At 54.7% G+C, this 27856-nt stretch overlaps 2 protein-coding genes across 3 annotated transcripts in view; one reads left to right on the top strand and one right to left on the bottom strand.

Annotated features, from left to right (window-relative positions):
- CSF1R (colony stimulating factor 1 receptor) overlaps positions 1-15250 on the top strand; it is a 32241-nt gene extending 16991 nt beyond the window's left edge. The window contains exons 9-21 of the mRNA XM_069592412.1: positions 6-193; positions 1784-1899; positions 7763-7889; positions 8025-8129; positions 8565-8675; positions 9359-9521; positions 11431-11522; positions 11625-11722; positions 12299-12421; positions 12491-12602; positions 13212-13311; positions 14146-14254; positions 14343-15250. Of these exons, the coding sequence (XP_069448513.1) occupies positions 6-193; positions 1784-1899; positions 7763-7889; positions 8025-8129; positions 8565-8675; positions 9359-9521; positions 11431-11522; positions 11625-11722; positions 12299-12421; positions 12491-12602; positions 13212-13311; positions 14146-14254; positions 14343-14480 (1582 nt within the window). The 3' untranslated portion in view covers positions 14481-15250. The remainder of the gene's footprint in view (positions 1-5; positions 194-1783; positions 1900-7762; positions 7890-8024; positions 8130-8564; positions 8676-9358; positions 9522-11430; positions 11523-11624; positions 11723-12298; positions 12422-12490; positions 12603-13211; positions 13312-14145; positions 14255-14342) is intronic.
- A 130-nt stretch (positions 15251-15380) lies between these two features.
- The window catches only part of HMGXB3 (HMG-box containing 3), a 61539-nt gene continuing 49063 nt past the window's right edge, over positions 15381-27856 (bottom strand). For both annotated transcript variants that reach the window (XM_069592404.1, XM_069592405.1), the window contains exons 14-20: positions 26935-27066; positions 25830-26014; positions 21777-21996; positions 20468-20601; positions 19598-19714; positions 17708-17917; positions 15381-16669 (exon numbers count right to left, since the gene is read on the bottom strand). In XM_069592404.1, coding sequence (XP_069448505.1) covers positions 16202-16669; positions 17708-17917; positions 19598-19714; positions 20468-20601; positions 21777-21996; positions 25830-26014; positions 26935-27066 — 1466 coding nt within the window. In that variant the 3' untranslated portion in view covers positions 15381-16201. The remainder of the gene's footprint in view (positions 16670-17707; positions 17918-19597; positions 19715-20467; positions 20602-21776; positions 21997-25829; positions 26015-26934; positions 27067-27856) is intronic.

Below are 27856 nucleotides of genomic sequence, written 5' to 3'. Positions count from 1 at the left end.
CCCAGATGTGATAAGACCCACGTGCTGGTCCTGGAGGAGCTGAACCCTGACATCCTGCGCCAGGAGCCCTTCCACAAGGTGACCGTCCAGAGCCTGCTGACCCCTGGGACCTTGGAACACAACAGGACGTACGAGTGCAGGGCCCAGAACAGCATGGGGAACACCTCTGGGGCCTTGGGGCCCATCTCTGTAGGTGAGCCTTGGACCCCTGCTCCAGGCTGTGACAGGAGGGTGCCTGGGGAACTACCCCCACCCACTCCTGGGAGCCAAGGGCCAGAGTTTCAGCGCTGAGCGGATCCCAGCCGTACCGAGTCTAGCTTTCCATGCGCGACTCTAGGCCCCTCGTGACCAAAGGCGGCAAGATGGGCAGTCTAGAACCCAGAGGGCTGGAAGTAGGAGGGGGAGAAGGGCAGAGGGGAAGCAGAGATCTAGACAGCAGCCTGAAGCGGCGGCAGCCTAATCTGGCCCCTCTGCTCTTGCTGCTGCGCTTGAGCTGACTCATTAGTTCACAGGTGTGTATTTGAGACTCACAGGGGAGCAGGGCCTCCCCCGGGGTTAGAGTCTGGTGATGGGGACAGGCGACTAATGAACACAGTCCCCGCCCCCAACCCAGGGCCAGCCTCCCCGGCCTTTCCCATCCCTCCCAGACTCCCTTCCATCAGAGACACAGTCCTATCCACCCGCGGCCGCTGTGCGGTGCGGGTGGGCGGCACCTGCCGCAGCAGCATCGTCTGAGGAAGACTCATCCCTCTCTGCACTGCACAGAGGCTGCATGTGGGTCAGTTCTTTGATTCTGAGTGGCCCAAGACTGTACAGGGCCACAGCACCCTCAGGCCTCTGAAAAGCAGGTTTGGCACCCACTGTGTGCCAGGCCCAGAGAGGACAGACTGGGGCCTCCTCCTGGCTCCAAGGGGCTCCTGGTGCCCTCGCCTTGGAGTCCCAAATTCACATGCGCTACCCTGGCGGCTGTGTCTCAAGCTGGTGGGCCTATGTTACAAATAAGAAAGCCAACATCTTGGCTTACGCTGCGCCAGGCATCATGCTAAGCCCCTTGCAGACATTATTTCAGTGCACTCGCCCAACCCCAGGAAGTCGCTTCAGTACAGTTTGCCTTCCCTCCTGGGCCATGATGGACCCGAGGCTTCGGGAGTAGCCACAGGTTTGCTCTCACGCCTCATAAGAGGTGGAAGTGAGGCTGAGCCTCAGGTTCATGCTGCTGACCTGGCCCGGGGGTAGAAATTAGGTCCTTCCCAACACATCAAGGGAACTGGGGCTACTGATGTGGGAAGAGGAGACCTGGGTCCATGAGCCTGGCTTTCAGACTCTTAGAGGGCTGTGTGGTCCCAGAGGGCACTTGGGGACGCTGCAGGGACCTCCTGGGGAGGCAGATTTCAGTCCAACCTCTAGAAGGTCTCTCCGTCCAAGCTGGCCAGAGGTGTAGGTAATGAGCCTCCACATTGGGGGAGGGTTCAAGTCGTGGCTGAGCCCCAGAGGCTTCTTACACAGGCAGGGGGTGGGTTGTGTGATCGGAGGGGCTCCCCCGGCTGCAGAGGCTATGAGTCTGGGCAGGGTTTAGAGCTAGGCGTGAGCAGGGCTGGAGGTGGGTCCTTGCCCCTGGTTGGGGGAGGGTCTGCAAGCTTCCTACTGAGAGGACACCTTGTTCAGTCAACAAGAATTTGGGGGGCACCTACTGCGCTCCAGGCCACGGGCCTGTTCCAGTAGGGTGCAGGGTCTCAAAGGCCCCTTCGGCCGGCTTACTCCCCTGGCCCGCCCCTTCGTGCAGGAGCCTCCATGCAGCCCCTCGATGAGCCCCTCTTCACACCGGTGCTGGTGGCCTGCGTGTCCATCATGGCCTTGCTGCTGCTGCTGCTGCTGCTGCTCTTCTACAAGTACAAGCAGGTGAGCCTGGGCAGGGCGGGGGCAGCCAGACCCTGGGGCAGCACCGCCAGGCTGCGTGGGTCCACCCGGTATAGCCACTCACCTGGCAGCCGGCCATTCACCGACGAGAGCTCTCTAGTGGGTGCCTGCTGTATGCTAGTGTGAGTGGCTGCGTGATCAAGACTCAAACCTCTGGGGTTCTGCTCTCGTAGGCTTCACTGTCTAGTGCAGGAAATGGCTGGTACCATGAAAGTGAAGGCGTGGATTACAGAGGAAAGATGCTACCAGGACAGCCGTGGGAGTCGGGGAGAGGGCGGAGGGGGGATCCTCTCCCGGCTGGGGCTTCCAGGGGCACAAGAGGGGCCCCAGGGGCCAGGCCTGTGTCTCTGTCGGGTGGCAGGTGAGTTAGTGGAGGGAAGGTCTGACCATCATCATCCTCTTCATTATTTTTTAAAAACGTATATTTGGCTGTTTCGGGTCTTAGCTGCGGCACCCCAGCTCTTTGGATGCACCTCTAGTCGAGGTGCATGGGCTTACTAGTTTCATATGCACACTTAGTTGCTCCACGGCGTGTGGGATCTTAGTTCCCCATCTAGGGATCGAACCCACGTCCCCTGCATTGGAAGGTGGATTCTTATCCACTGGACCGCAAGGGAAGTCCCCATCCTCTTCACTGTGCATGCTAAGTTGCTTCCGTTGTATCTGACTCTGCAATGCTACGGTCTATAGCCCGCCAGGCTCCTCTGTCATGGGATTCTCCAGGCAAGAAGACTGGAGCGGGTTGCCATGCCCTCCTCCAGGGCATCTTCGCAACCTAGGGATCCAACCCAGGTCTCTTATGTCTCCTCCACTGGCAGGCGAGTTCTTTACCGCTAGCACCACCTGGGAAGCCCCTCCTCTTCATTATTTAATATTATTATGAATCAAGTCTGATGTTAATTGCACTTTGATGTTTAGTACCCTGCCTGTCACTTTGAGGGCTCAATCAGTGATTGAGCAGTGATTTTAGGGGCATTTTTATGACATGTGTTACCTGTATCCTCTCACTTACTGCCCTCAGCAGCCATGGTGTGTGAGCAGTATCACTAACCCCATTTTACAGAGTTGGAAGCTGAGGTTCCAAGAGGTTGAGACAGATGCCCTAGTCTGCAGCTGGCTAGTGGCAGAAGCTGGTTTTGAAACAGTCATTTTCAAAACCATTTTGTAAAACATGAAGCCATCTTATTTTACCCTCACGACAATCGGGAGGCAGGGACTAGAGCAGTCAGCATTCTACAATAAGGAAATGGGCTCAGCAAGGTTGAAGGACCTGCTCAAGAATGCTAGTTGCTTCCTACCCCAGAGCCCATGGTCTCCACCATTTAGCTGCTCTGCCTGTCTAGATGAAAGACCATTTCCAGTACGGTTGGGCACTGACAGGGCCAGGCCAGAAGGCTGCGGGAGGCCAGAAGTGGAGGGATGGTTTCTGGCTGGCAGGGAAGGGAGTCTGCTTGGAGGAGGTGGCCTGGCATGGGTGAGACTGGCCATGGAGGAGGGGGCAGGCAGCCAGGGGAAGAGGAGATTCAGGGCAAGGGTGTCTCTGGGGAGAGGGCAGTGTACACAGAGTGGGGAAGACCACGGGGAGCACTGGAAATACTGATGCCTGGAAGGGGCACGTTGGATGTCTGGACCCCATCCTGAAGGTTCAGGAGATGTGAACAAGAGAATGAAGTGAGTTACAAACGAATAGCACACCTGTGAGCCCCTTGCTGCCTCTCCTTCCCCGCACCTGCCTTGGGGGTTTTAGTGTAAGCAGAGGTGGATGCTATGTTGAGGGTGCCCAGAGGCGCACAGGGTGCTCGGTATGTATCAACACCCAGCATGAGGGCGCAGCTGAGCGCAGCCTCCAGAATCCGGGGCCCCAGGCCAAGTCTTCAGGGATCTGGGTCCACCTCTGACGCTGGCCATGCGACCTTGACTGGCAGACTGCAGGCTGCAGGCTGCAGGCTGCAGGCCACTCAGCAAGATCCTGGGCTTGGACAGCGCTCAGAATGGATGCTGAACACGCCGGGCCCAGGAGGAAGTTGGCTGGGGAACCGAAGTTTGCTCACGCATTTTGGGATTGGAGGGCTGTCTGAGGTTGGGCATCTCCTAGACTACACGCCCAAAGTGGTTGTCGGGCACTGCTCGCCCACCTCCAGGGGGACAGGACTTTAGTCACTCTCGGGGCCTCCCGTTCCTTCTCTGAGCAGCTCTGTTGCAAAGTTCTTCCTTATATGGAGCTGAAACCTGCCTCCCTGTGCCCCACTGAGCTGCCTCCCCAGCCCTGCCGAGATTCCAGAGAAGGGCCCAGTTCCCCCTCCAGCCCTTTCTGCCTTGGACTGCCCGGCCCCCTTGGTCAGTTGTTGTTTGGGGACACTCTACCTTCTCTTCAAGGGACCATTTTTGGAATGTGTACTCCCAGGCACCTCTTATCCCATTTAGGAGATTGAACTGGCCCCTGAGCCCACCCGAGAACAAGAGAAGGAAGGCATCCCAGGGGTCAAGATGGCCAAACCCTGATGTGATGGCCATGCCTGAGGGCTTACAGCCCAAGTGTCTTTGCTTTGCCCCTTGGGGTTCTGAGCCTCGCCCCTTCCTGGGGAGCCAGCCTGGCTTGTCCTTACTAGCCAGGCCTGAGGGGAGGGTGGCCCCAATTGGGGGAAGGGTTGCTTCTGTCCCAGGGCTGAGTCATCACCTCTCTGGCCCCCAGAAAGACCACAAGGGGGGCTGAGGGGGAAGAGAAAAGGGCAGGAGTCAGCAGGCTAGAAGCAGGAGGGACGTGCGGAAGAAAGGATGACAGTGACAGGGAGGAGCAAAGCGGATGGTGGGAGGGGCAGTGGGGAGGCTGGAATTCTCGGGAATGAGGCGCATAAAGGGAATGCACAGGAGGGTCCCTAAGATTTCTGGTGAGAACTGTTCAGATCTTCCCCTTCCCGAGACAGAAAGCATCCTCCCACTGAGACAGCAGGCCTGCATGGGGAGTTGTAGGGACTTTGATGATTCCTTGCCCACCTCGGTCGGCAAGGGGAAGTGGCTGGGGCCCGTTACAAGGAATAAGTGAGATGACGCACGTTGAGTGTGGAGCCCAGCGCCCACTCACAGGAAGTGCTCAGCAGGCACGCACTGCCAGCATTCTGTTCCGAGGCCACCCAGAGGAGAGACCCCTCTGGGCAGGAGCTCCCAGGAGCTCCGCAGGAGGAGCCATGTGTAGGCGTGGCAGAGGCTGGGCAGAACTGGAGGCCGCCTTCCAAGAAGAGGGGTGGGGGCGCCTGAGACAGGCGGGAGAGAATGGTGTCTTCCTCCAGCAATCAGGTCTGGGATTCAGAGGCTGAAGTCCCAGCCAGACAACCTCGCTTGCCTTGATTGCCCTCCCCTTCCCCACTCTCCTCTGCCCGGCTGGGGGTGGAGTGGGGAGGGGGCTGACTCAGGCCCAGCTGCAGGGCCAGAGGAAGGAGAAGTGGCAAGGAGGAAAAGATAGCTTCACCGCAGTGGCTGCTGGAGATGGAAGTGGCCAGGAGAGGAAAAGGAATCCTTCCTGGTGCTGTTTCTGTCCTTTGAGTTGGAAAGGCAGCCACAGGCAGGGCTTGAATCCTCTGACACTCAGGAAATCCTCCTGTTCCATTTCAGACTATCCGCTATAACTCTACCATGGCCATCCTGACATTTGCCTGTAGTCTCTCGTTCTGAATCAGAACCTGGAAGTTCTTCCTTAGGTCTAACTGCAATCTCTCCCTCCAAACTACCGTCTGGACGTTCTTCCTGATGGCTACCTAGGAGGCTTCAGTCACAGGCCGCCCTCCTCCCAGCACCCACTTGAGCTCCCCCCACCTCGAGGAGGGTGCCCCATGGAGGAGCCCAGCTGCTAAACAACACAGCCCAGCTGGCCTCCATGCCCCACGAGTGACCGGAAAGAGAGTTGGACTGCTGACCTCGGTGTTCTCCAACGCTCCACCCCAGCTTCCACTTTCCACCTAAACTCTGTCTTCCATCAGCACTTCTCGTGGGCACCCCCTGGCATCATGCCCCCATGCAGCTGCCACCCTGGGCAGGAACGAGAGCGGCAGCCACTTCCCCGAAGTTCAGGCTCTGCCACCGGCCGGCTGGTTGGAGCAGCATGGAGAGCCTGAGTGGGTGCGCCAGCTGCTCACTGTTGTGTGTGCGGGGTCTCTCTCCATCTGTCCTTTAACTTTGTAAAGTCTGACGCATCACTCATCTGCATCAAGCCTAGGAGGTTTCTCCTGGCATGGAGAGAATTCACTCAGTGACTGGCTGCCCTCAAGACTTTCCTGCCTTCAGAACTGTGCCCGCTCGCCTCCAGCCACGTGGCACCTCCAGTCCCTCAGCCTCTCCAGAGCCTTTAGCACCTCCACACCCCTGTCCCCCCACTGCTCCCCTGGCCGGCACCCTCTCACCTCCCCGGGGCCCCCGCTGCCCCCCTGGCCGGCACCCTCTCACCTCCCCGGGGGCCCCCACTGCTCCCCTGGCCGGCACCCTCTCACCTCCCCGGGGGCCCCCGCTGCCCCCCTGGCCAGCACCCTCTCACCTCCACACCCCTGTCCCCCCGCTGCCCCCCTGGCCGGCACCCTCTCACCTCCACACCCCTGTCCCCCCGCTGCCCCCCTGGCCGGCACCCTCTCACCTCCCCGGGGGCCCCCGCTGCCCCCCTGGCCAGCACCCTCTCACCTCCACACCCCTGTCCCCCCACTGCTCCCCTGGCCGGCACCCTCTCACCTCCACACCCCTGTCCCCCCGCTGCCCCCCTGGCCGGCACCCTCTCACCTCCCCGGGGGCCCCCGCTGCCCCCCTGGCCAGCACCCTCTCACCTCCACACCCCTGTCCCCCCACTGCTCCCCTGGCCGGCACCCTCTCACCTCCCCGGGGGCCCTCCCTGACTTGTCTTCCAATGTCCCCAGCTCCCTCTGTCCTCTCGCCCTGCTGTATTGTCTCCATCGAGCCATCTGAAAATCTATTTTTTTCTACACTTTGTATTTGTAGTCCTATGTATGTATGTATTTGAGTGGAATGCCTGTCTTAGCCACTAGAATACAAACTCCAGGGGACAGGAACTCTGTTTTGTTCAACTCTGAATCATTGATGCCTGAAACAAATATGTGCTCAGTGAAATATTTAGATGGGAGTAATACCCAGCCTTAAAAGGGGAGGCAATGTTGATATAGGCAACCACATAGGTGAACCTTGAAGACGTCATGCTGAGTGAGACGAGACAGTCACAAAGGGACAGATTCTGCATGATTCCAATTAAATCAGGTACCTGGGACGGTCAGATGCACGAGATGAGTGGAAGGTGGGAATGGGGAGCTGTTGTTTAGTGAAGGCAGTTTCAGCTTTTCAAGATGGAGAGAGTTCTGGAGATTTGTTGCGCAACAGCGTGAATGTACGTACCACCACCGAGCGGTATACTGAGAAATGGTTGACTTGGTGAATTTCGTTATACGTATCTCACCACAAGTGAAAATAAAATAGCTGATACTTGGATGGGGGGGTGGATGTGTGAACCGACCTATAGTTTCACCCTCCCTCCTAGCTCAGGAATTACCAAATTATCAGAGCTGTCAAGACCCTCAGACATGGTCCTAAATCTTCCAATATACAGCTAGGGAAACTGAGGCCTGGCGAATGGATGGTCCCTTGGTAAGGCCAAGCCAGACAAGGACTGGGCTCTTGGTACCATAGGCGTGGGGTGGCATGGCCCCTGTCGCCAAACTGCGGGCCACACACCCACCTCCTTGCGCTGTGCGGTGGGACCGCCCAGCCCCTGTCCTCCTGGGTCGGGATGATGTCCCAGACCCCCCTGGCAGGCCCGGCTGACCTTCCTCCCCTGCCCCGCCCCCGCCCCCTACAGAAGCCCAAGTACCAGGTGCGCTGGAAGATCATCGAGAGCTATGAAGGCAACAGCTACACCTTCATCGACCCCACCCAGCTGCCCTACAATGAGAAGTGGGAGTTCCCCCGGAACAACCTGCAGTTTGGTGAGCCGGGGTCTCTGCACCCCCCACGCCCTCCTGTCACAGGGCCGGAGTGGGTGGCGGGGAGCCTGCAGGCCCTTAGAGGGAGGCCCTCTGGCGCCCCAGGACCTGAGAAGGCTGTGTGTGTGTGTGTGCCAGGTAAGACCCTCGGAGCCGGAGCCTTTGGGAAGGTGGTAGAGGCCACGGCTTTTGGTCTGGGCAAGGAAGATGCTGTCCTGAAGGTGGCTGTGAAGATGCTGAAGTGTGAGTGCAGGAGGGCTCGGGGGTGGGGGAGCGGGTAGGAGGCGGCGGACACCACCGGGACGGTCTGTCCTGTGGTCACGGGGCATCGCCCGCATTTTCGGCCTGTCAGAGCCTGGGATCGGGCGTGAAGCCGCTCTGTTTCCTTTGTGAGCTCCAGGCTCTCTCTTATCCTGGGTGTGGAAGGGCTTCTGACTGAACCCCAAAGGGGCTGGGATGAGAGGCCGCCCTGGGCTCTGGCTGGGCCCCAGCTTGGCCCAAACCAGTTCAGTGACACGCCACCTCTCCTCTCTCCCCCAACTCTCATCTGAATGCCACTGACTCTGCCTCTTTCGGCTTCTGATTACCGTGGGTGCTCCGGGTGCCCCCTGCTTTGCTCCGTGTCTCCTGTGTGTGGCCCTCCACGTCCTGCCCTTTCTCTGTGGCCCCACCTCCCAGCCACGGCGCACGCTGACGAGAAGGAAGCCCTCATGTCAGAGCTGAAGATCATGAGCCACCTGGGCCAGCACGAGAACATAGTCAACCTCCTGGGAGCCTGTACCCACGGAGGTGAGGGGCCCTGGCAGGCATGGCGGGGCCACGATCTGGAGTGTCTGAGGGCCCCAGGGCCTCACGCCATCCATCTTCCCCTTCCCATCCCCACAAAGTGAAGGTAGGATCCCTGTCTGGGCACCCCTTGAATTCCTAGGCCAGACGCCTGGACTGGTCAGAAGCTGCTTGTGGATGACAGGCAGTTCTGGGAGCTCTGACCAGTGGCTCTCAGACATGTGGGGACATCAGAGTCACCTGGAAAAGGAGCAAAGAATGCAGATCTCTGGGCCCCACTCCAGGGAGTCTGATGCTGTGGGTCTGGAGTGAGGCCCTTCAAACCTAACTTTAAGCCCCGACTCAAAGAGGCTGGGCACTCACTGCAGGGCCCATAGAAGTGTCCCAGGATCCACTGGGATTCAGCCCACCCCATTCTCTTCTCCTATAGCAACTGTGACTTATATGGAACTGCCTTAGTTTTCCTTTGAAGAAAGAATTCTTCAGCTAGTTTTTTGGAGGGCCCTCTGCTCTAGACAGATGTGGTCACTGAGGCCCAGAAAGCATGGAGGGCTGCTTACAGACAAGCAGGATAAGAACCTGTGACAGAGTCACAGCCCAGGTTCTTATTGCCCTTTCCCCACATTCTTGTCCAGGTGGGGTGGTGGATTAAGGGTGCACTGACCCCACTCTTGTGGCTGCTCTAGGCCCTGTCCTTGTCATCACGGAGTATTGTTGCTATGGTGACTTGCTCAACTTTCTGCGAAGGAAGGCTGAGGCCATGCTGGGACCCAGCCTGAGTCCAGGCCAGGATCCCGAGGCAGGCACCGGCTACAAGAACATCCACTCGGAAAAGAAATACATCCGCAGGTAGTATCCTGGCAAAGGCCGGGACTGGGAGGTGGGGCCCTGTGTCTATTCCCAAAGTCAGCTCAGGGTTGGGTGGCTGTGTGGGCTTCACCTTCCCGCTCGTGCTATGGGGAGTAGCCGCCAGTATTATGTGGGCACTTTAGTTTGTCTCCTACTTATTCCTATTGTCCAAGGAATATTTGATCCCCTACTATGTTCCGGGAGGATAGCGGGCAGAGATAGGCAGCTCACAGTCTGGTGGAGTCAGGTGTTAATGAATCATTTTATCGTGCATATAAGATCTATTCAGGGCCCTAACTAGAGACGGGCAAGTCTTGGGGATAATGGCCCTATTTCTCCCATAGCATCCATCCCAATTTTGAGTAGCCATGGGGAAGCGGGATAGAGTCTGTTCCTTGTTGGATGAGAAGGCATCATCCAACACAAAGTATCACAGCATAGCTGTGGCCAGGTCCTTGGTCCACTTGGGCCTGTTTCCCCAAGAAGCCATCCAGGCTGAGCCTCTGAGTCTCTGCTCTCTCACTCTGAAATGCTGTGATTTCTGGAAGCTACCCAGAGGGAGGGGGACAGAGCCACATGGGGAACCACAGAGAGGAAGTGGCATTTTGTGTCACACATGAGTCAGGGGCAGAGGCGGAGCCTGGTTGGGCCCTGCTGCTGCCACCTCGTCCAGTGCTCACCTAAGCCACGCCGCTCTCCTGCATGCCTTGGACTCAGGGCCTGTGAGGCCTCTGGGCCAGGCTGCTGGGAGCTGCAGCAGGATCAGGAGAGGGTATACACTGAGCTATTTTACCACTGTCAGCTACCCAGCCTGGGAGAAGGGGAAGGAGACCATGCCACTCTATCCAGTGACCTCGAGCACGCAGGCTGGCAGGATCTGCTTCCTCTTCGGAGTTTCTGACACCCTTTGGAGAGGGTGGCTCATGCTGGGCCTCAGCAGGCTGGGAACTCAGGCCAGATCAACTTGAAATGAGAACAGAAGTCAAGTGTTAGCTTCCATTTTCACGATTTCAAGAGCAAGTGGCATGTGGACCAATCCTGCTAATGGGATCCCAGGCTACATTAATAGAAGTATAGTTTCTAGACCACAGGAGAGAATAGTTTTTCGATGGTCAGACCATAAATAAAACACTGGATTGTTTTTCTGGGAACACTAGAGTAAGGACGTCATCACGGTGCACATCTCTATCACAGCAGGGGGCAGGAGGTGAGAGGTCCAGGCTCCTATCTGGTAGAAATATTAGAAGCTACCCAATCTTAACAGCTACCCAGAGCACAAGCTCATGGTCTTCTGAGAGCTGTTAGGAATGTACAATCTAAGGCCCCTCCAGACTTGCAGAGTCTGAACCTGCATTCAAATAAGATTCTCCAGGTGATTCACACACACATGCATTAGTTTAAGAAGCTCTAGATCAGGCCTCCACTCTGGCTGCACACCAGAATTGCCTAGAGAAAACTGCTAAGTGGGAATGACTGTTTGGTCCCTAGTTTCCAGTCTTTGGTCTGAGGGGGTCTGAGTATCTGGAGCTTCAGGGTGAAGCCAGAAGGGAGAGACACAGTGCAGACAAGTGGACTCAACAGAAGGGGCCCTGGCGTAAGATCAAATCCTTGCTGGGCATTCCAGGAAAGAGGGAGACACTTCTTGAGGGCAGAGCAAGGACCAGGAGGAGGGACAGCCCGGGGCCAGACTAGCATCAGGAACAGTGGAGGACCTTCTAACAGGCAGAGCTGACAAAGACGCAACAGGCTGTAAGCTTCCTTACTGGACGGCCAGGCAGAGGTCGCTGATCACTTGAGAGAGTGGGTCAGAAACTGAAGTCCAAGTTGACTCAGGGCCCTTCCTCTCTGCTGAGTGGCTGGGCGAGGCCTGAGCTGGGCAGCAGAAATAATGGGCCCCTCTCCTATGCAGGGACAGCGGCTTCTCCAGCCAGGGTGTGGACACCTACGTGGAGATGAGACCTGTGTCCACTTCTTCGTCAAATGACTCATTCTCTGAACAAGGTGTGAGGAGGTGCCGGGGCTGAGGGAGAGGAAAGGGGTTGCTGGGGTCAATGCAGGGCAGGGAGGTCAGCGGGGCCATCCTAATGCCTCTACCCGCCCTAGACCTGGACAAGGAGGAAGGGCGGCCACTGGAGCTGCGTGACCTGCTCCACTTCTCGAGCCAGGTGGCCCAAGGCATGGCCTTTCTTGCTTCCAAGAATGTAAGTCTCAGAAAATGGGTCCCTCTCTGTGGTCACCCAGGGGGGTGGGGGCAGCTGAACCCGTGAGGCTAGATGGGTGAGGACACGGGAGAGAGAATGGAGTTTGTGAAGGGGGCCATGCTCCTCACAGCACAGACTGGAGTCTAGAGCTGGAACAATGGCTCTGCCACTTGCTGTGTGGCTTTGAGCAACTGCCAAACCTCTCCGAGCCCAGGTTTCTACACCTATAAAGACAGCAATCGTAGGATGGCATGAGGGTAAGATAGGGTTACGGTGTGCGCAGATACTTAGGGGAGGGCCAGCCCTGAGGGTGGCAGCCGCTTGTCCTGTTAGCAGCTCCAGACCACCCAGCTTCTGAGGCGGCTCCTGCTGCTCTCAGCCAGAGGGCCAGTCACGGCGGTTTCTCAACACTGCCTGTCTGACCACATGACATTTTCTCCAACTTGGGTCATGGTACTGGAGCCAGGGTACAGGAGCAAATATGACGGCCACTGCCTCATCCGCCAAGCCCTCTGGGGCCCTGGCTGCTGCCCCTGCACCCTGGGGGGCCAGGACTGACCCTCAGTGCCTTCCCAGTGCATCCATCGGGACGTGGCGGCCAGAAACGTGCTGCTGACCAGCGGCCACGTGGCCAAGATTGGGGACTTCGGTCTGGCTCGGGACATCATGAATGACTCCAACTACATCGTTAAGGGCAACGTGAGTGCTGGGAAGGCTGGGGAGGGGTGGCGACCCTGGGCCCAAGGTGACCGGGGTCTGCTGTGCCAGGCTCGCCTGCCCGTGAAGTGGATGGCGCCAGAGAGCATCTTTGACTGCGTCTACACCATTCAGAGTGATGTGTGGTCCTATGGCATCCTGCTCTGGGAGATCTTCTCACTCGGTAAGCTGCTGGCCCGGTCAGGCTCAGCGTGGGGCTGGCTGGTGCTTGGTGACCCATAGCACCTGTACGTCCTGGGGGATGCTGGCCCAGGAGGCTTGGAGGTCAGTGCAGAGCAAGGGCTGCTGAGGGCGCAGGGGTCGGGGAAGCATCTTAAAACCAAGTACTGTGGCTCCCAACGTAGGCTGAGCCCCTCCACCCCGACAGCACTCACTCCAGGTCCAGGCTTTTTCTCGCCTGTCTGCTTGGACAGTTGCTGCTTCCTTGAATGCCGTTTCCCCTTGTCTGAAATGTGCATGTCCCTGAAGACCCAGCGCCCATCTCTGGGGCACTAAGACAAGTACTCAGGCTCGGCCCGTCAGTGTGCTCCTCCACCGACCAAAGCCTGTGCTGCAATTCTGCGGGTGTAATGAGACCTGGGCGAAGGCTTTCTACATCCTAGAAGTCTATAATAAGCAGGACACCTTTTGCAGCACCTGGCCCGTAGTAAGCGCTTGTTAAGGGGAGCTGCTGTTTGACTACCACGTCCAGCTGGGACCTGCCACCCAGCCCTGCCAAGATGTAGGGGACGGCGGGTGCTGAGCGTCTTTTCCGTGATCTTGCCTTTTGCAGGGCTCAACCCCTACCCTGGCATCCTGGTGAACAGCAAGTTCTATAAGCTGGTGAAGGATGGATACCAAATGGCTCAGCCCGCGTTTGCCCCAGAGAACATGTAAGCGAAGCACCCCAGGGTTTGGAGGAAGTGGACGGAAGGGGGTGTGGCCCGTCTTTCCAGTCCAGTGTTCTAGGACAGGTCTCCTCCCGCCCACAGTGGACCAATGCGGACCCCTTTCAGCAAGTTCAGGGTTTCCATGGGTTTTCCAGGTAGCATGGAGGACATTCTCAAAGAGGGATCTTAACGGGGCTGACCCCAAGACAGATGATGAATGTTTAATTCGGACTGCCATTATGAGCCCAAGAAGGCTCTTCTCTTTTCTTCTGTCCTGGCTGCCAGCCTCTTGCTCAACACAGCCACTAGCCACTGCAGTCTCTAACCGCCTCCTGACAGCTGGCTCCCTGCCCTCACCACAGCCCTTCTGCAGGCCTGCTGGCCGGTCTCGCCCACTGCGTCTTTCTCCAGCCACTGTCTCCCCACAACTGCTCCCTATGCCGCCCAGGCGCTCCCTGCCAAGGTGGATGCAAACAGCCCACTAACCAGCTCCTCATCCACTTCAGTACCACCACCAAGCAGCCACTTAAACCTACCTGCAGGCAGCAAGGGTGCCCCTTTGTGCCAAGAGCTTGGGCAAAGTAGCATCCTCGAGCTTTTTTTCTCAACTTTCAGGCCCATTCTGACAAAAGCCCCCTTTCCCAGGGTTACCGGAAAGATTAGATAAAGCGCACCAAGGACTTCGCACTGTCTTGTGCTAAGCTCACTTCTGACTAAGTTTCAGGACCTCTGCCAGGCAGGAGTGAGTGAGTGTGTGTGTGTGTGTACACGTACGTGTCTGCACATGTACATGATGACTCCCAGGCCCACGAGCTGCTTCTTCCTCTCCCGTCTCAGATACAGCATCATGCAGGCCTGCTGGGCCCTGGAGCCGACGCGCAGACCCACCTTCCAGCAGATCTGCTCCCTCCTCCAGGAGCAGGTTCAGGTGGGCAGGAGAGAGCGGGTGAGTGGGGCCAGACTCACGGTGGGCGGCTTGGTTAAAGCTGAGCCTGACCCTGGGGGACTGACCATGCCCTGGCCTCTGCACCCAGGACTACAGCAATCTGCCGAGCAGTGGCAGCAGCAGCAGTGAGCCGGAGGAGGAGAGCTCCAGCGAGCACCTGACCTGCTGTGAGCAGGGCGACATCGCCCAGCCCCTGCTGCAACCCAACAACTACCAGTTCTGCTGAGGAGGGGGCCACAAGGAAGTACTGCCCTCCCCGCCTCCAAGCTCGCACCTCCTCCGTGGATGGGGCACCACAGGGAGAACACACAGACTCTGCCCTTCGTCTTTTCCCTCAACAGCCTGGCCTAGCCCTGAAACTCAGGAATGGGGATCTACAGGAGGCTGACGAGAGCCCCACTCCCAGGGCCTGGGCCATCACTGCCAGTCGGGGACCGGGGCTGAGCCCCACCCCACCCCTCCAGTTCTCAAAGCTGTGGCCTCAGCTTCACTGTGCCAACTGGGAGCACACCCAGCTCATTCTTAACCTGTTCCCACTTCTGGGAACCACCTCCCTTCCATCCCTCCTGTTTCAATGGAAATGGACTCATTTGGTGATTGAAGTTTCCCAAGAGCTACCCAAACACTGAGACACCAAGGTTCCTTGGGCCCTGGCAGAATGGAGGAGACACCTACTGAGTGGCTCGATGAGAGCAAACAGATGCTTACGGCTGTGCTCAGGCCCTGGGAGAACCTAATTAACTGTCCCCTTCTGCCTCTAGGCCTTCTCTCTACAGCCCCATCCCGCCCTGGGTCTGGTACTGCTGCAATGAGCCAGGTGGCAGCTAAAAGCTTGGGAGTGTTCTGTCTGGCCCCCACCATACTGAGGTGGAAGGCAGGGGACCCGTGTGGCTGGCCACACCAAGCAAGCAGCACCCGCTCCAGGTTGACTCATCGTAACTAACAGTTACACTGTGGAATGTCCCTGTCAGCATTAAACTAACCCCATTAACAAAACCGGCCTCTGTGTCTTTGTGCCCTGCAGACTTCCAGGGACCTCCTCCGTCCTTCCACGGTGAGTGACCCTCCCCAGCACCTCTGGGGCCCAACCACACTGTACCCCACACAACGAGACTGGAACTGACTCTTGTTGCACCCAAACCATATAATTTAATAAACTTTATTCTGGTCAGGGAAGAGAGAGGGGAAAAAAGCCATCTATCCCACTCCTCTCAATAAATTAAGTAACACGGCCAGTTCCCGTGCCCTAAGCAAACCATAGGCACTTGAGCCAGTCCTGCTGTTTCCTTACGACCCAGTCTGCTTCCCCTTCACAGAAGGGAGTTTTCCTACTGCCGCTGGGTCATGCCATGCTCACAGGCCACTTCCTCTTTAGGAAGGAAGCTGCAGCAGCAGTGGCCAGGAGAGGAGGGGTCCTCACAGGTTGAGGCAGAGGAGAGTCCTGGAAGGGAGCACTGGCTCGCCCCTTCAACCCGCTCAGCTGCCCCCAGATGCGGGTGCAGAAGAACAGGACAGAGATGCACGCCTCCTCTGGGAGAGTGACGAGCCCTCAGAGCTAAGGAAGGCCCCGAGGCAAAGGCAACAGGCTGCAGGGGAGAAAAACGGCATCCCCGGGCGGGAAGGGCAGCCTCGGCCCAGCCAGGGCCTCCACCCCGACCCGCAGGCGCCCCAGGGAAGCAGCAGTCTCCCCGCCTTCTCTCAGCCTCCCCATCTCTCTAGTGGACACATGGTGCCACCCACGGTGCCTCTGGGTCTAGTAAGGAGCGTCCTGGTGCCTCTCTTGACCGCTGGAAGGCTGAGAACCAAGGACCCCGGGCTCCACCGAGCTCAGGAAATGGAAGCTCTTTGGTCAGTCCCAGCCTCAGAGGCTGGTCCCCTGGATGGATGTGCCTCGGGCAAGGGTCTTGTTATGGCTTGAGACGTGCAGTCCCTGGGCAAGTGCCCGGCTTACTCTGTGGCTGTGGCCCTGTCCTCTTCCTCCCCGTCCTCTTCCGCCTCTGTCTTGATCTGAGCAACCCCAAGGCGGTACAGGGTGTCACGGATGACCACCTCACCAGGCTGGCAGCTCTGCACAATGTCGTGGATCTGCCGGTTGACAATCTCGCGGCTGGTGAGGAAGTCCATGAGGCGGTTGTAGAGGTAATAGTGGGTGGCATTGTCAAAGGCGATGGGCCGCTGGCGGACGCTGTGTGGTTTGCTGTCTGCAAAGGAGGCCAGGATGGCTGCATAAGGTGCCAACTCAGGACACAGGGCCATGGAGTGGTGTCCAGCGCTGGGGTCGCCAGGGCTGGGCTGTGTGCCCGCGTGGACGATGCGCCGTGTGGCAGTCTTGGTGACTGGGTGCTGGACAGAATGCTCAGCTTCTGTCATGTCCACTGAATAATGCTGGTCCACGAGTTCTGGGCAGGACACACTCTAGAAGGGAGATAAAAAGCCACTGTGATGAAGGGAAGGTTAGGGTCCAAGTTGTGAAGGATGGAGTGAAAGCTGTGGGCTCAGCCAGCTCTGTTTCAATCCTCCATTACCACAGGGCAGGCACATCTCCTGGGGTAAGTCCCCCGTTCCTCCTCCCCGGGGGCCTCCGTTTCCTCATATGACGAGGGGGACATTAACAGGGGCCACCACCCAGAGCAGACACCGATTACCGGAAGTGCTCTTATTCTGTGTCTAATCAATTCTGCCCAGGGTTGCAGGGGAGGCTCCCCCAGAGATTCCGAATGGCCACCACCCAGAGCAGACACCGATTACCGGAAGTGCTCTTATTCTGTGTCTAATCAATTCTGCCCAGGGTTGCAGGGGAGGCTCCCCCAGAGATTCCGATGTCCTTCTGCAACGCCCTTCACCAACTCACGAGCGAGCAAGGCCCCGGGAGTAATAAGAAAAAGGCAAGCGATAACAATGATGTCCCCTTCCTCCTACCAGTCTAATGTCTTTTCCAGCAAAGGGCATGTGCCTGTGCTAAGAACCAAAGCCTGAGGCAACGCACTAAGACACAGAGGCCAGAGCTCTGCTATTAATCTGTTGTGGGACTCTCAACCGGTCCATTTCGCCCTCGTGGCCTTACTTTCCCCTTTTAGTTAGAGAAAAGAGGCTGATGAGGTGCCTCTAGATCACAACACAATGAATGCCATGCAGCAGATTCAGGCAAAGCCAAAGTAGGGCTGCTCTGGGCCTTTAGTATATCCTCACAGGAGGCAATTTTCTAGGCTCATCTGCAAGGCAATCCCTTTGACTCCCACGATATCTGTGTTTTTACCCTGGGTACACTAAATGACATGCTGTGACCTCACACACAAGGTCAGTAGAGATTTGTGGCATAAATACTGGTTCCAGAGTACTGAGACAAAACACTGGTGGAGAAAAAAAAGATGCTGGATGGTTCACAGAAGACCTGCCCAAAGAACCAGGGGGTGAGGCGTGGTCAGCCTTGTGGGATCCCAGAAGGGAACGTACCACTGGCGGCTCCGTGGGGCTAGAGAAACAGCCCTGATTCCTCCCCCACATCTGGCTGGTCAGCTCTGGGTAGCAGAGGTCAGCACACAGGGCCACGGGTGTGGCCATGTCAACCACGTACACAGGAGGCCAATGGCGGGAAGAGACGAGCAGATCCACGTGGTCGAGGGCACTCTCACCCCGCACGAGATACTTGGAGCCGCAGACCACCTGGTGGAGACGGACGGCACAGCACAGGGTGAGGAAGCATCTGCAGACGGGGGTGCGCTCAGCTCCTCCCAGGATGGTGAACAAGCAGGTTCCATGGCTCAAGTCCCGCCATCCTATAGGAGCCCATGACATGCCACTTCCCTCCTGCTTCTGTCCCACTTCACTCCCACACAGGAGAAGAGCATCCAAGCCTCAAATGAGGCTGAAACACACCCCCCTCCCCAAGACGTTGGCTCCAAACCCCCCTCGATATCACACCCCTAAACCCCATCTAGTCCGACGGTTCCCAAGCTGCATGGTACCTGCAGCTCAGAGATGGTTAGAAGCGAAAGTTCCTGGGTTTCCCTCCGAATCCACAGAATCAGCCTCTGGCAGTGGAATCTAAACACCTGTATTACAAGCAGCCGCCTACTAGACCCTGAGGAAGCTGTCCCGATGGGCACCTCTGGTGAAGGCTACACCTCCACCAGCAGGATCCCCCACATGCCAGGCTACTGCCGGGCAGCTCTGTGTCCGCTTTCTGTCCACCGTGTCCAATTCTGCCTCTACCTCCCTCCCTCCACAGCAGTGCTGGCTACCGCCTCCAGGTAGTATCACTGACCCCTCACAGCCCTAAGATTTATAGCGCTCACACCCCTGAGTCCTCGTGAGATGGATGCCAGTCACATAACATGATGCTCAGAGCAGGCTCTGACTTGTCAGGGGTTATAAAAAAGGGCTGATGACCTGACTCCCTTTTGATGGCCAGTCCTCTGCCCACTCGGCAGGCTTTGTGAAGCTGTCTTCCCCATTCATCACTCACTTTTCCAGGAGGTTTCCTACCCTGGCATCTTCTTGGTTCGCAATGACTGTCACACAGGGTACAACCTTCCCAGAGGTATCCTGGCAGACACCCATCCTGTGCACGCTCTCTAGAGATCTAAGGAGCAATCTTCTGAGAACCCAAACCAGACCATTTCCATTCAAGCCATCCAAAGGGCCCCTCACCACTCTTGGAAGAAAATCCAAACCGTTCCTCTGGCCCACCAAGCGCTACAGAATCTGGCCTCCAGTGACCCCTCCCCCCCCCCCCCCCCCGCTCACTAGGCTCCCCTCTCAGGACTCAGTGGCCACACGCCTCCCCCAGCTCACATGGGGCTCTCGGCCTCCTCTGGCTGCCCCACCAGGCAGCAGGCTCCTCTCAGATGCTTTCTATCTCCGATCCTTGTCTCGTTTCTGCAGAGCCGTTGCCACGAGCCATGAAAAAGTCGCTGAGTCATGTCCAACTCTTTGCAACCCCACGGACTGTATAGTCCATGGGATTCTTTAGGCCAGAAAACTGGAGTGGTAGCCGTTCCCTTCTCCAGGGGGTCCTCCCAACCCAGGGATGGAACCCGGGTCACCCGCATTGCAGGCGGATTCTTTGCCAGTGGAGCCACAGCCATGGTGACTTTGTTCCTCAGTATGAGGGCACTGAGGAGGAGCGAGGGCTTTGCCACTCACCCTCACACTCTCCACCGCTGATGCAAAGGCCAGCACACAAAAGCGTGTTTAGTACTCACTGGCGATAACCAGGAGGAGCTGTTACACAGTGGCCCAGCGACCTAAGTGCCAGCTCCAGGATGAGCTGGAGGGAGCAGATCCTCTGTGTGGCTAACTGCCATGAGCAAGTCCACCCCGAGTTCCTCACCATCCTCTTACCTGGTGGGGGCACACCTTGTAGACTTTGCCCCCTGTGAGATGAGGTGGGGGCTGTCGAGCTCTGGCTCCATTCTGAACAGATTCGTAGAGGGCCAACAAAGAGAAGCAGAGCTGCTCCTAAGCAGAAGAACAGGGTTAAACGGTGGTAAACGCTCAGGGACCAGGCTTGGTCCACAGCAACGAATGCTTGCTCAGGGCGAGTGAATCAACTGGTAAGGCCAGAGCGGGCCTTGAAGCCTCGCCAGCCCAACGTCTTGTACCTAAAGGTACAGATGGGAACACCGAGGCCCTGGAAGGACCAGGTCACAGACAGAGCCAGCCACACTGCTCAAGCTGCCAGGCTCTGAGGCCTGGGTTCTCCTACTACTTTTTACAGGGCAGGGAAGGCATCAAAGAGGAGCCAACATTTGGATCTGAACTCAGCACATGGGGTTTTTAAGCACGAAATACATAATATGTGGGTAAAATACACACACATTCATGCATACTCTCTGAACGCTACAGCACTTGTTTTGTAAGAGCCTGGAGAGGTGACAACCAGACACTGCAAACATCATGACGCTGGTATTTTGGTTACTGTCACTTTGCAAATGAGGAGAATGAGGCTCAGTTTATCTAAGGTCACACACAGTCAGCAGGAGAGCCTGGATTCTTGAACCGAGTCTGGACCCACTACCTTCAATAGAGGAACTGCCTGGATGCAAAGGCCTCACATGCAAGGCCTGACCCGGCTGCTGGCTATCTCCCAGGCTCCCCTGCCCGCCAGCACCCTCTGTCCCAAACAAGTACCCAGTCACAGGGATTTGTATTCCTGGTCAGAAAAACTGCCCACCAGAAAGTCCCTGTCCCCAGCACCGCCTCAAGACCCACCTTGGAGTCTTCTGCCCTGAAGGGGATGTCACACTGCCTCAGCAGGCACTGCAGCTCCTCCTCGCTGTAGGAGCCAATCTCCTCAAGCTTACACGCACCCTCCTGGAGCAGCCGCACCAAGGCACTGCTGTTGCCTGCAAGAGATGATGAGCTGATGGGAGGTGCTGCTTCAGCCACCAAACACCCTAGGAAGTCATTCACACCTGATGGACAAGTCGAGCAGGCTCTGCCCCGAGCACTGCCTGGCGGCTGAGAGAGGGGAACTCAAGGCAGGCCTTAGGGTGTTCCACCGACGCCTGAGGTCTCTCGGAACCAGCCTTCTGCCTCTGAAGGTCTAGGGGAGATATCCAGCAGAGCACTGGTGCAGAGAGCCCCCCAAATGTCAGCTTTTAACCTTTTAAGGTTTTTCAAAACCATGATCTCAGATGGTTACCACACCGCAGTAACAAGAGGAACAGCAGCTCTCATTCTAAAAATGCTCTTGATACGCTATGTTCCTGAACCTGCTAATCAATAGAACTATGTGGGGGCCTTACTTATAAAATCAATTTAGCAGGCCATAGTAGAGCTGGACACGACAGAAGTGACTTAGCAGCAGCAGCCAGGATTTTAAAAATGAAATAAGACAGCATTTGTTAAGGAAAAGGACGGTTTTATGAAAGTTGTGTTACTTACAGACACATACACACGTGCTACTTAAAGAGCAGCACACTGAGGAACAATGTAGAACCTACTGCTTAAACAAGAAACTCCACTATCAGCTCACTTAACCGTCACAACATCATGGCCCTCTGTAAACAAAACAACAGAGGCTAGGGCAATGAAGAGATGCGGCAGAGGCCACAAGGCTACTAAGCGGCACAGCTAGGAATCAAACCCAGGCTGTCGGAAACCGACGTTCTCAAAGGAGCCACCTGAGGGCTTCTCAACATATAAGCACAGACTACCTGCAAACCCACCTGAAAGACCTGTTGAGCAAGCCTGCCTCCCCCTACATCTGTTGATGAGAATCTGGGTTGCAGCCCTGACCCCAGCATTTTTCAGAGGGTTCCCACTGTTCAGTGCAGGGCATGCCAGAAGGCTACCAAGTTCTGTGGGTCAGTCCTAGACAATGTGGCCGACAGCTCTTCAAAACTCTGCACATGACTTGATTCTCCAGGGGATTTTGTCACAGGTTGTCACTATCTTTCCAGAAAGCTCTCTGGGTGGCCTTGGCCCCCTCTCTACCACTCATGCTATCTGGCTACAAACAACCTTCCAGACTCCACAGGACCATGCCCTGACCCCAGGCACCAGCAGGTGGCCTCACCAGGTACTGGCTGCACGTCCAGGCTCTTGTCTTTCTCGGTGTTGACGACCACAGCTCCTCTCATGAGTGGTGGGAAGAAGGGGGCAATGACGGAGGCGTCAAACCTGGTGATGGGGATGCTGGCGGGGAAGGCCACCTGCTCAATCACCTCTGTCTCCATTGTGGCCCAGAAGTCCTCCACGTTGACCTCATTAGATGCCAGGAAGTCAGGCCAGGTGAACTAAAAGGTCAAACAAAAACAGTCAAAACATATGAGTCACACAACATTAGCAACACAACACACAACAGCCTACTGTCTCAACACAGGCTTAGCAGGGGGAGGGAGAGCGAGAGCCATGTCCTGCTGGGATACCCTCAAATTTAACATCTTAGTGTCTTGCCTCACTGCTCCCTCCCACACCACTGTGTTCCCCAAGACCTAAGTTCCCTTTGCCTGTCATTTTCGCTGCCTCGCCAGCCTATCATGTGCCAGACACTGGCTAATTAACTACTACTATACAAGTCAGAGGGGGCCTGAGGTAAGACGAGACCACCAGGGTGAGGGACAGAATGAGAATGTGAACAAAGATCTAGTGCCAAACCCTCAATCCCTATGCCTGGCTTGCAGGAATCATGAGAGTAAAACTTAGCGGCACTTGCCCACTTTCAAGGCCCTGTTGTTTCCTCCCTCCCCACGAAGGTCCTCCCGACATGCAGTGATCTCCTCTACGTGCAGCACGTACCATCCACTGTAGACATCTAGCCTTGTGCTATTCAATTCTCCTTCTGTGAGCCCTCTGATGCGACCCCAAAGTAAGACCCTGATCCTAGTACTTCATCAGTCAGTTGTGTTCCCCAGAAATGCTGATACCTGGGCTCCATCTCAACCTGGATGAACTAAATCCCTAAGTTTGCATTTTTAAAAGTGTCCCTAGGTGAGTGGTTCTCGAGGTGTGATCCCTGGATCAGTGGCAAGAACACCACATGGGAACTTGTTGAAAATGCAAATGTTCGGCCCACTCCCCACGCACTGAAGCAGAAATCCTGGGGCTGGGACCAGCAAGCCTCACAGCAGGAATTTTGCAAACCGCGGTCCACTGTAATTCTTAGGACCACAAAATCTGAGAACCACCGCTCCACATGTGGACAGTCCAGATGGTTCTCCTCTACACAGTCCCCAAGGGGAGGGGTCAACTCTACAATTGCCTCATGGACAACTGCATATTTGTTTTGTTTTATACCTTCCTGTTTTAGTTCACAGACTTTAGAACACTCCCATCCCATTCTCCTCATATGCACTATCCAACTTTGCATCCCACATGCAAAAGGGAGAAAACTAAGTCCTGGTCTCTAGAAAGAAACAGCCGGTAACCCTGAAAAGAAGAGACACGCATATGGAAAGTGAAGGCAGCGCGACTCCATTCCGTGAGGAAAGAGCTTTGGTCGGGCCAGGGAAGGTGCCAAGGAGGACAAGGACACAAGAGCTTTGCAGGAAGGTGGACTTCTCTCTACTCTGGAGCAAAAAGTCAAGCAGTCTGTGACCACATGTGTTTCCAAAACTGGAGTTCAGGGTCCCAGGAAGTGCTGGTGAATATGGCTGTGCTTAAGAGCTCAGACTCTACAGTTAAGGAGCCAGATCAAGGCCAGGTCTCAGCACCACCCCTTCCCGGCTGGATGAGCTTGGAAGGGCTTCAGTCCCTTCATCTACAAAAATCTCACCGGGCTGAGAAGTCAGTTAGAAAGTAAAGCACTGAGGACAGAGTAAGAACCTGACATATGTGATAAAATGCTCAACAAATCATAGCTGCATTACTAGTAACATTTCCACCAGACAAGCAGATTTGAATGAGTCTGGAAAGAGCCACTTTGGCGATAGTAACACAAAAGCAATTCATTTTGCCTACAAGGAATACTCAGAAGGCTCCAGAAGTATTATGCCAGTTTTCATGTATCTTATTATACACTCCCCCCCAAATAGAACTATTTGATCATATAAATACTTTTTTTTTTAATTGAGAAGAAAAAGAAGAACATGCATTAAATCACTAATACAGCTGGTCAGGCGAAAACACACCAGAGCTTTTCTTCAGAGGTCCTGAACCATGCCCAGTGGAGTGAGCTACACCTCTAGTGCACAAAGACTCACACGGCTGAGTTCAGAGATGGAAAGCCTGCACCCACTTGCGACTACTAGCACACTCACTGGGCACCCCAAACCTGTGCAGGCAGACCAGCCCTCTCAGCATGATGATAGGGATCTTTTTAAAAAATTCCCAATACCAGGTTAAAGAATTTTCTCTATTAGTCTCAATTTGCAACAAGTTTTATCACAAATGGGTGCTGAACAAAAATGAAAGCCTTTTTAAGACATCCAATGAAATAATCATATGAGTTTTCTCCTCTAAACTGTTAAGTATTCAACTACATTAGGATATTTTCTAATGTTGACATAATCCTCCTTTCCTGGGATAAACTTAAGAGTCATGATTTTACTTTACATGCTGTTAGATTTGTACTCATTACTCTACTCATTATTAGATTTGCTATTATCTTATTCAGGACTTTGGTATCGATATTCCTGTGTACCATCAGCCCAAATTTTCATCTGGTATTAAATGTTTGGTTTTGTTTTCAGTTATATGGCCTTATGTCTTATGGAAATAAATCCACTTTTGCAATTCTTCTATGACTGGAATCTTATTTCTTGGATATTTGTTAAAATTAATATATTAAGTCATTTGAATTTGTTGTTATCTCTGTGTGACATTTTTCAGTTAAGAACCTAAGTCAGGTCTTTCCTGTTGGCTCAGTGGTAAAAAATGTGCCTGCCTGCCAGTGCAGGGGAGACAGGTTCAGTCCATGGCCTGGGAAGATCCCACACGCACGGAGTAACTAAACCTGTGCGCCACAACTACTGAGCCTGTGCTCTAGAGCCCGGGAGCTGTGCCCACTGAGCCCACAGGCCCTAGAGCCTGTGCTCTGAAGAAGAGATGCGACCGGTCCTCACTCACTCAGTCATGTCCAGCTCTCTGCAACCCCATGAGCTGTAGTCCACTAGGCTCCTCTGTCCATGGGACTGTCTGGGCAAGAGTACCGGAGTGGGTTGCCATTTCCTCCTCCAGGGGATCTTCACCTAGGAACTGAACCCGCATCTCCCGAGGCTCCTGCATTGCGGGTAGATTCTTTACCACTGAGCCGCCGGGGAAGCCCACAACAAGAGAAGTCACTGCACCGCAACTACAGAGCAGCCCCTGCAGCCGCAACTAGACAGAGAGTCTGCCCAGCAACAAAGACCCAGCACAGCCACAACTAAACAAACAAAATTACACACACATATATTCAGACAGGCCACTCTTTCTCAAAACCCTTCACTGGCTCTCCATTTCACTCAGCAAAAGTCCTTACAATGGCCTGGGCCGCCCAAAGCCTCTCAAGTCTCACATATCCTACCTCTCTCTCCCCTGCTCACAAAGAGCCAGCCACATCGGCCTCCTTCCTCAACCATGCCCAGCAAGCCCACCTCCGACTCTGTTCTTGCTGCTCCCTCTGCCTGAAAGTTTCCCCTGCTGAAATCTACATGGGCTTCAGAGCTCTATTCTGATGCCCTTCTACCAGAGAGGACTTCCCCGACCACCCTCTATAAAGCAAGAACCCCTTCTTCCTGCCACACTGCTCTCATCTCCTACCATGCCTTATTGTTACTATGTTACTTTTAATTAATATATATAAATAGTATATTAATATGCACAATTATTAATGTTTGTTTCCTATCTGTGTCCTCATATCAGAAAGGGAGCTCCATAAGCACAGAAACTCCATGGGTTTAACTGTCATTTCCCAAATGTCTAAAAAGTACACCTAATTCACGTTTAATAAATTAGTTGAGTAAGTAACAAATGCCTCCATTTCCATCTAGCCTTTCTTAGATGAAAACCTGGGCAGTCGAAGGAAAAGGCTCCTCGCCTTACTCTGGAAAGAGCCAGAGCATCTGCTCCAGGGACCTCATGCAGGAAGACGGCTGCCTAAGTGTAAGGAGGCTCTAACAGTGGCCCGTGGAGGCCAAGGGGCACTCACTTCCACACTCTTTAGTGCCAGCACATTGTTCTCACTCCTCTGTGCGAATTCCACTTTGGGGGCCACTCCACAGATGCCACAGATCATGTCATTGTAGTCTCGGACAGTGAGGCACTCGAAAGCCCAGTAGCCATTGCACAGCAGCTCCTGCAACTGGCTCAGCTCCTCCGAGGTAAGAGTCTTCTCTGGAAGGAAAGCAAGAGCTCTGAGAAGTTCACAGAAAAAGATCTGGAGGCCACGGGGCATGAGCAATGGCCATGAAGAACAGCAATTCTCTAAGAATGCTTCTCTCCTAAGAACACCTAAGAGGTGCTGTATCAACCACTGGAGTGTCAAGCACCTGGGCCTTTAGGTGTTCAGGCAGCAACTCAAAGGCCAATTGCCATCAGAGTACTGATGGGTGTACCCAGCACCCACTGGGACCCAGATGCTGTGCTGAGAGCTTTGAATACATTCTCTCATTTAACTCTCATCTTTATGAACCAAGAACAGTTATTATCTTCACTGTCTAACTTAAAAAAGCTGAGATTATAAAGAATAACTCACTGAAACCCACACTGCCACTAAGCAGCAGAGGCCAGAGTCAAACACAGACCATCTGACCCTACGACCTTTGCTCTACTCCATCTCACCTCACAGCAAGGAAGGGACAGGGGGCTGGATTCTATAGGAATGAATGGAGAAGCGTAAACAGAAAGAAATGAGGGAAGCAAGGGGAGAAATCATTTCTAATAATAAAGAGTATGGTGCCCATGCTCAGGTCTCAGTGTGAGCTTTATGGGGGCAGATCTCCAGAAACTGTGTATTCAGAGTGAACTTGATTAGCATGTACTAAGGCCAAGTCTATCTATGACCAAAGAATGAGCTTCTATAAAGTCTGTTCAATCTTGTGCTGAAAGCTGCTGGACCCGTGGGAAGACTCATGTTTTCCAAAGTTAATTCAGCACTTGTAAAACTCAAGAGGAAGACTGTGTTAGGAAGTCAATGTCTCCTTTTCAAAATATCAGACTCTCCTCCAGATAATTTTTTCAACAGAAGTCCATCACTGAAAATTCCCAGGGAGTCTAGGACTAACCTTGGGAAAAGGGAGGAAGCCAACCTTTACCTGTCTGCTCCTGTACTGACTTCAGAAGAGTGCTGATGGACACTCTGGGGTCCTCTCCCAGCTTGATCTGGTTTCGGATTGCAAAAAGCAAGTCCAGGCTCACTAGCAGCTTATTTCCCACATTAAAGAGACCTGCAGATTAAAAGTGGCAACAGAGAAATTCACTGTTAACAACATCCACAATGGCAAAAAACTGGAAACTAACTAGGTGCCCATCAATGGGGAACATTAAAAAAATAAACCAAGGTACATTCATAAAATGCAAAGCTAGAGGTCACCTGCAAGTTGGTAACCGACAAGCAGCTGTGAAGGAAACTGTTTAACTGGATTCCATTGTACCCGGAGCACCACATGTACTTCGTAGCATGCAGGGGTTGCTCAGAAAAACTGTATGGAAGATGGCAGAGTAGAAAGACGTGGGCTCACCTCTTCTTGTGAAGACACCAAAATCCCAACTAACTACCAAAAGAAACGTTGAAACCTACCAGAAAAGACATCCAACATCCAAAGACAAAGTAGAAGTCACAACAAGATGGGAGAGGGGAGCAATTGCTATAAAATCAAATCCCAAATCCATCAGAAGGTTGACCCACAACTGGAAAGTAATTCTATCACAGAGGTTCTCCCACAGGAATGAAGTACTGAGCCCCACGTCAGGCTCTCCAGCCTGGCAGTCTGGCAATGAGAGGAGCAGCCCCAGGAGCACCTGGCTTTGAAGGTAGTGGGGATTGATGGCACGGATTCCACAGGAGTGGGGGAAACAGAAACCATCCTTATAGGGCTCACACAAGGTCCTGTGTGCATCAGGACCAGGGGAAAAAGTAGTGACCTCTAAGATACTAGAGGGGCTTCCCTGGTGGCTCAGACAGTAAAGAATCTGACTGTAATGCTAGAGACCCGGGTTTGATCCCTGGGTTGGGAA

Source organism: Ovis canadensis, chromosome 5, assembly GCF_042477335.2.
Source record: "Ovis canadensis isolate MfBH-ARS-UI-01 breed Bighorn chromosome 5, ARS-UI_OviCan_v2, whole genome shotgun sequence".
In the NCBI taxonomy this organism is placed as follows: domain Eukaryota; kingdom Metazoa; phylum Chordata; class Mammalia; order Artiodactyla; family Bovidae; genus Ovis; species Ovis canadensis.
This window is presented reverse-complemented; position numbering and strand designations above follow the sequence as displayed.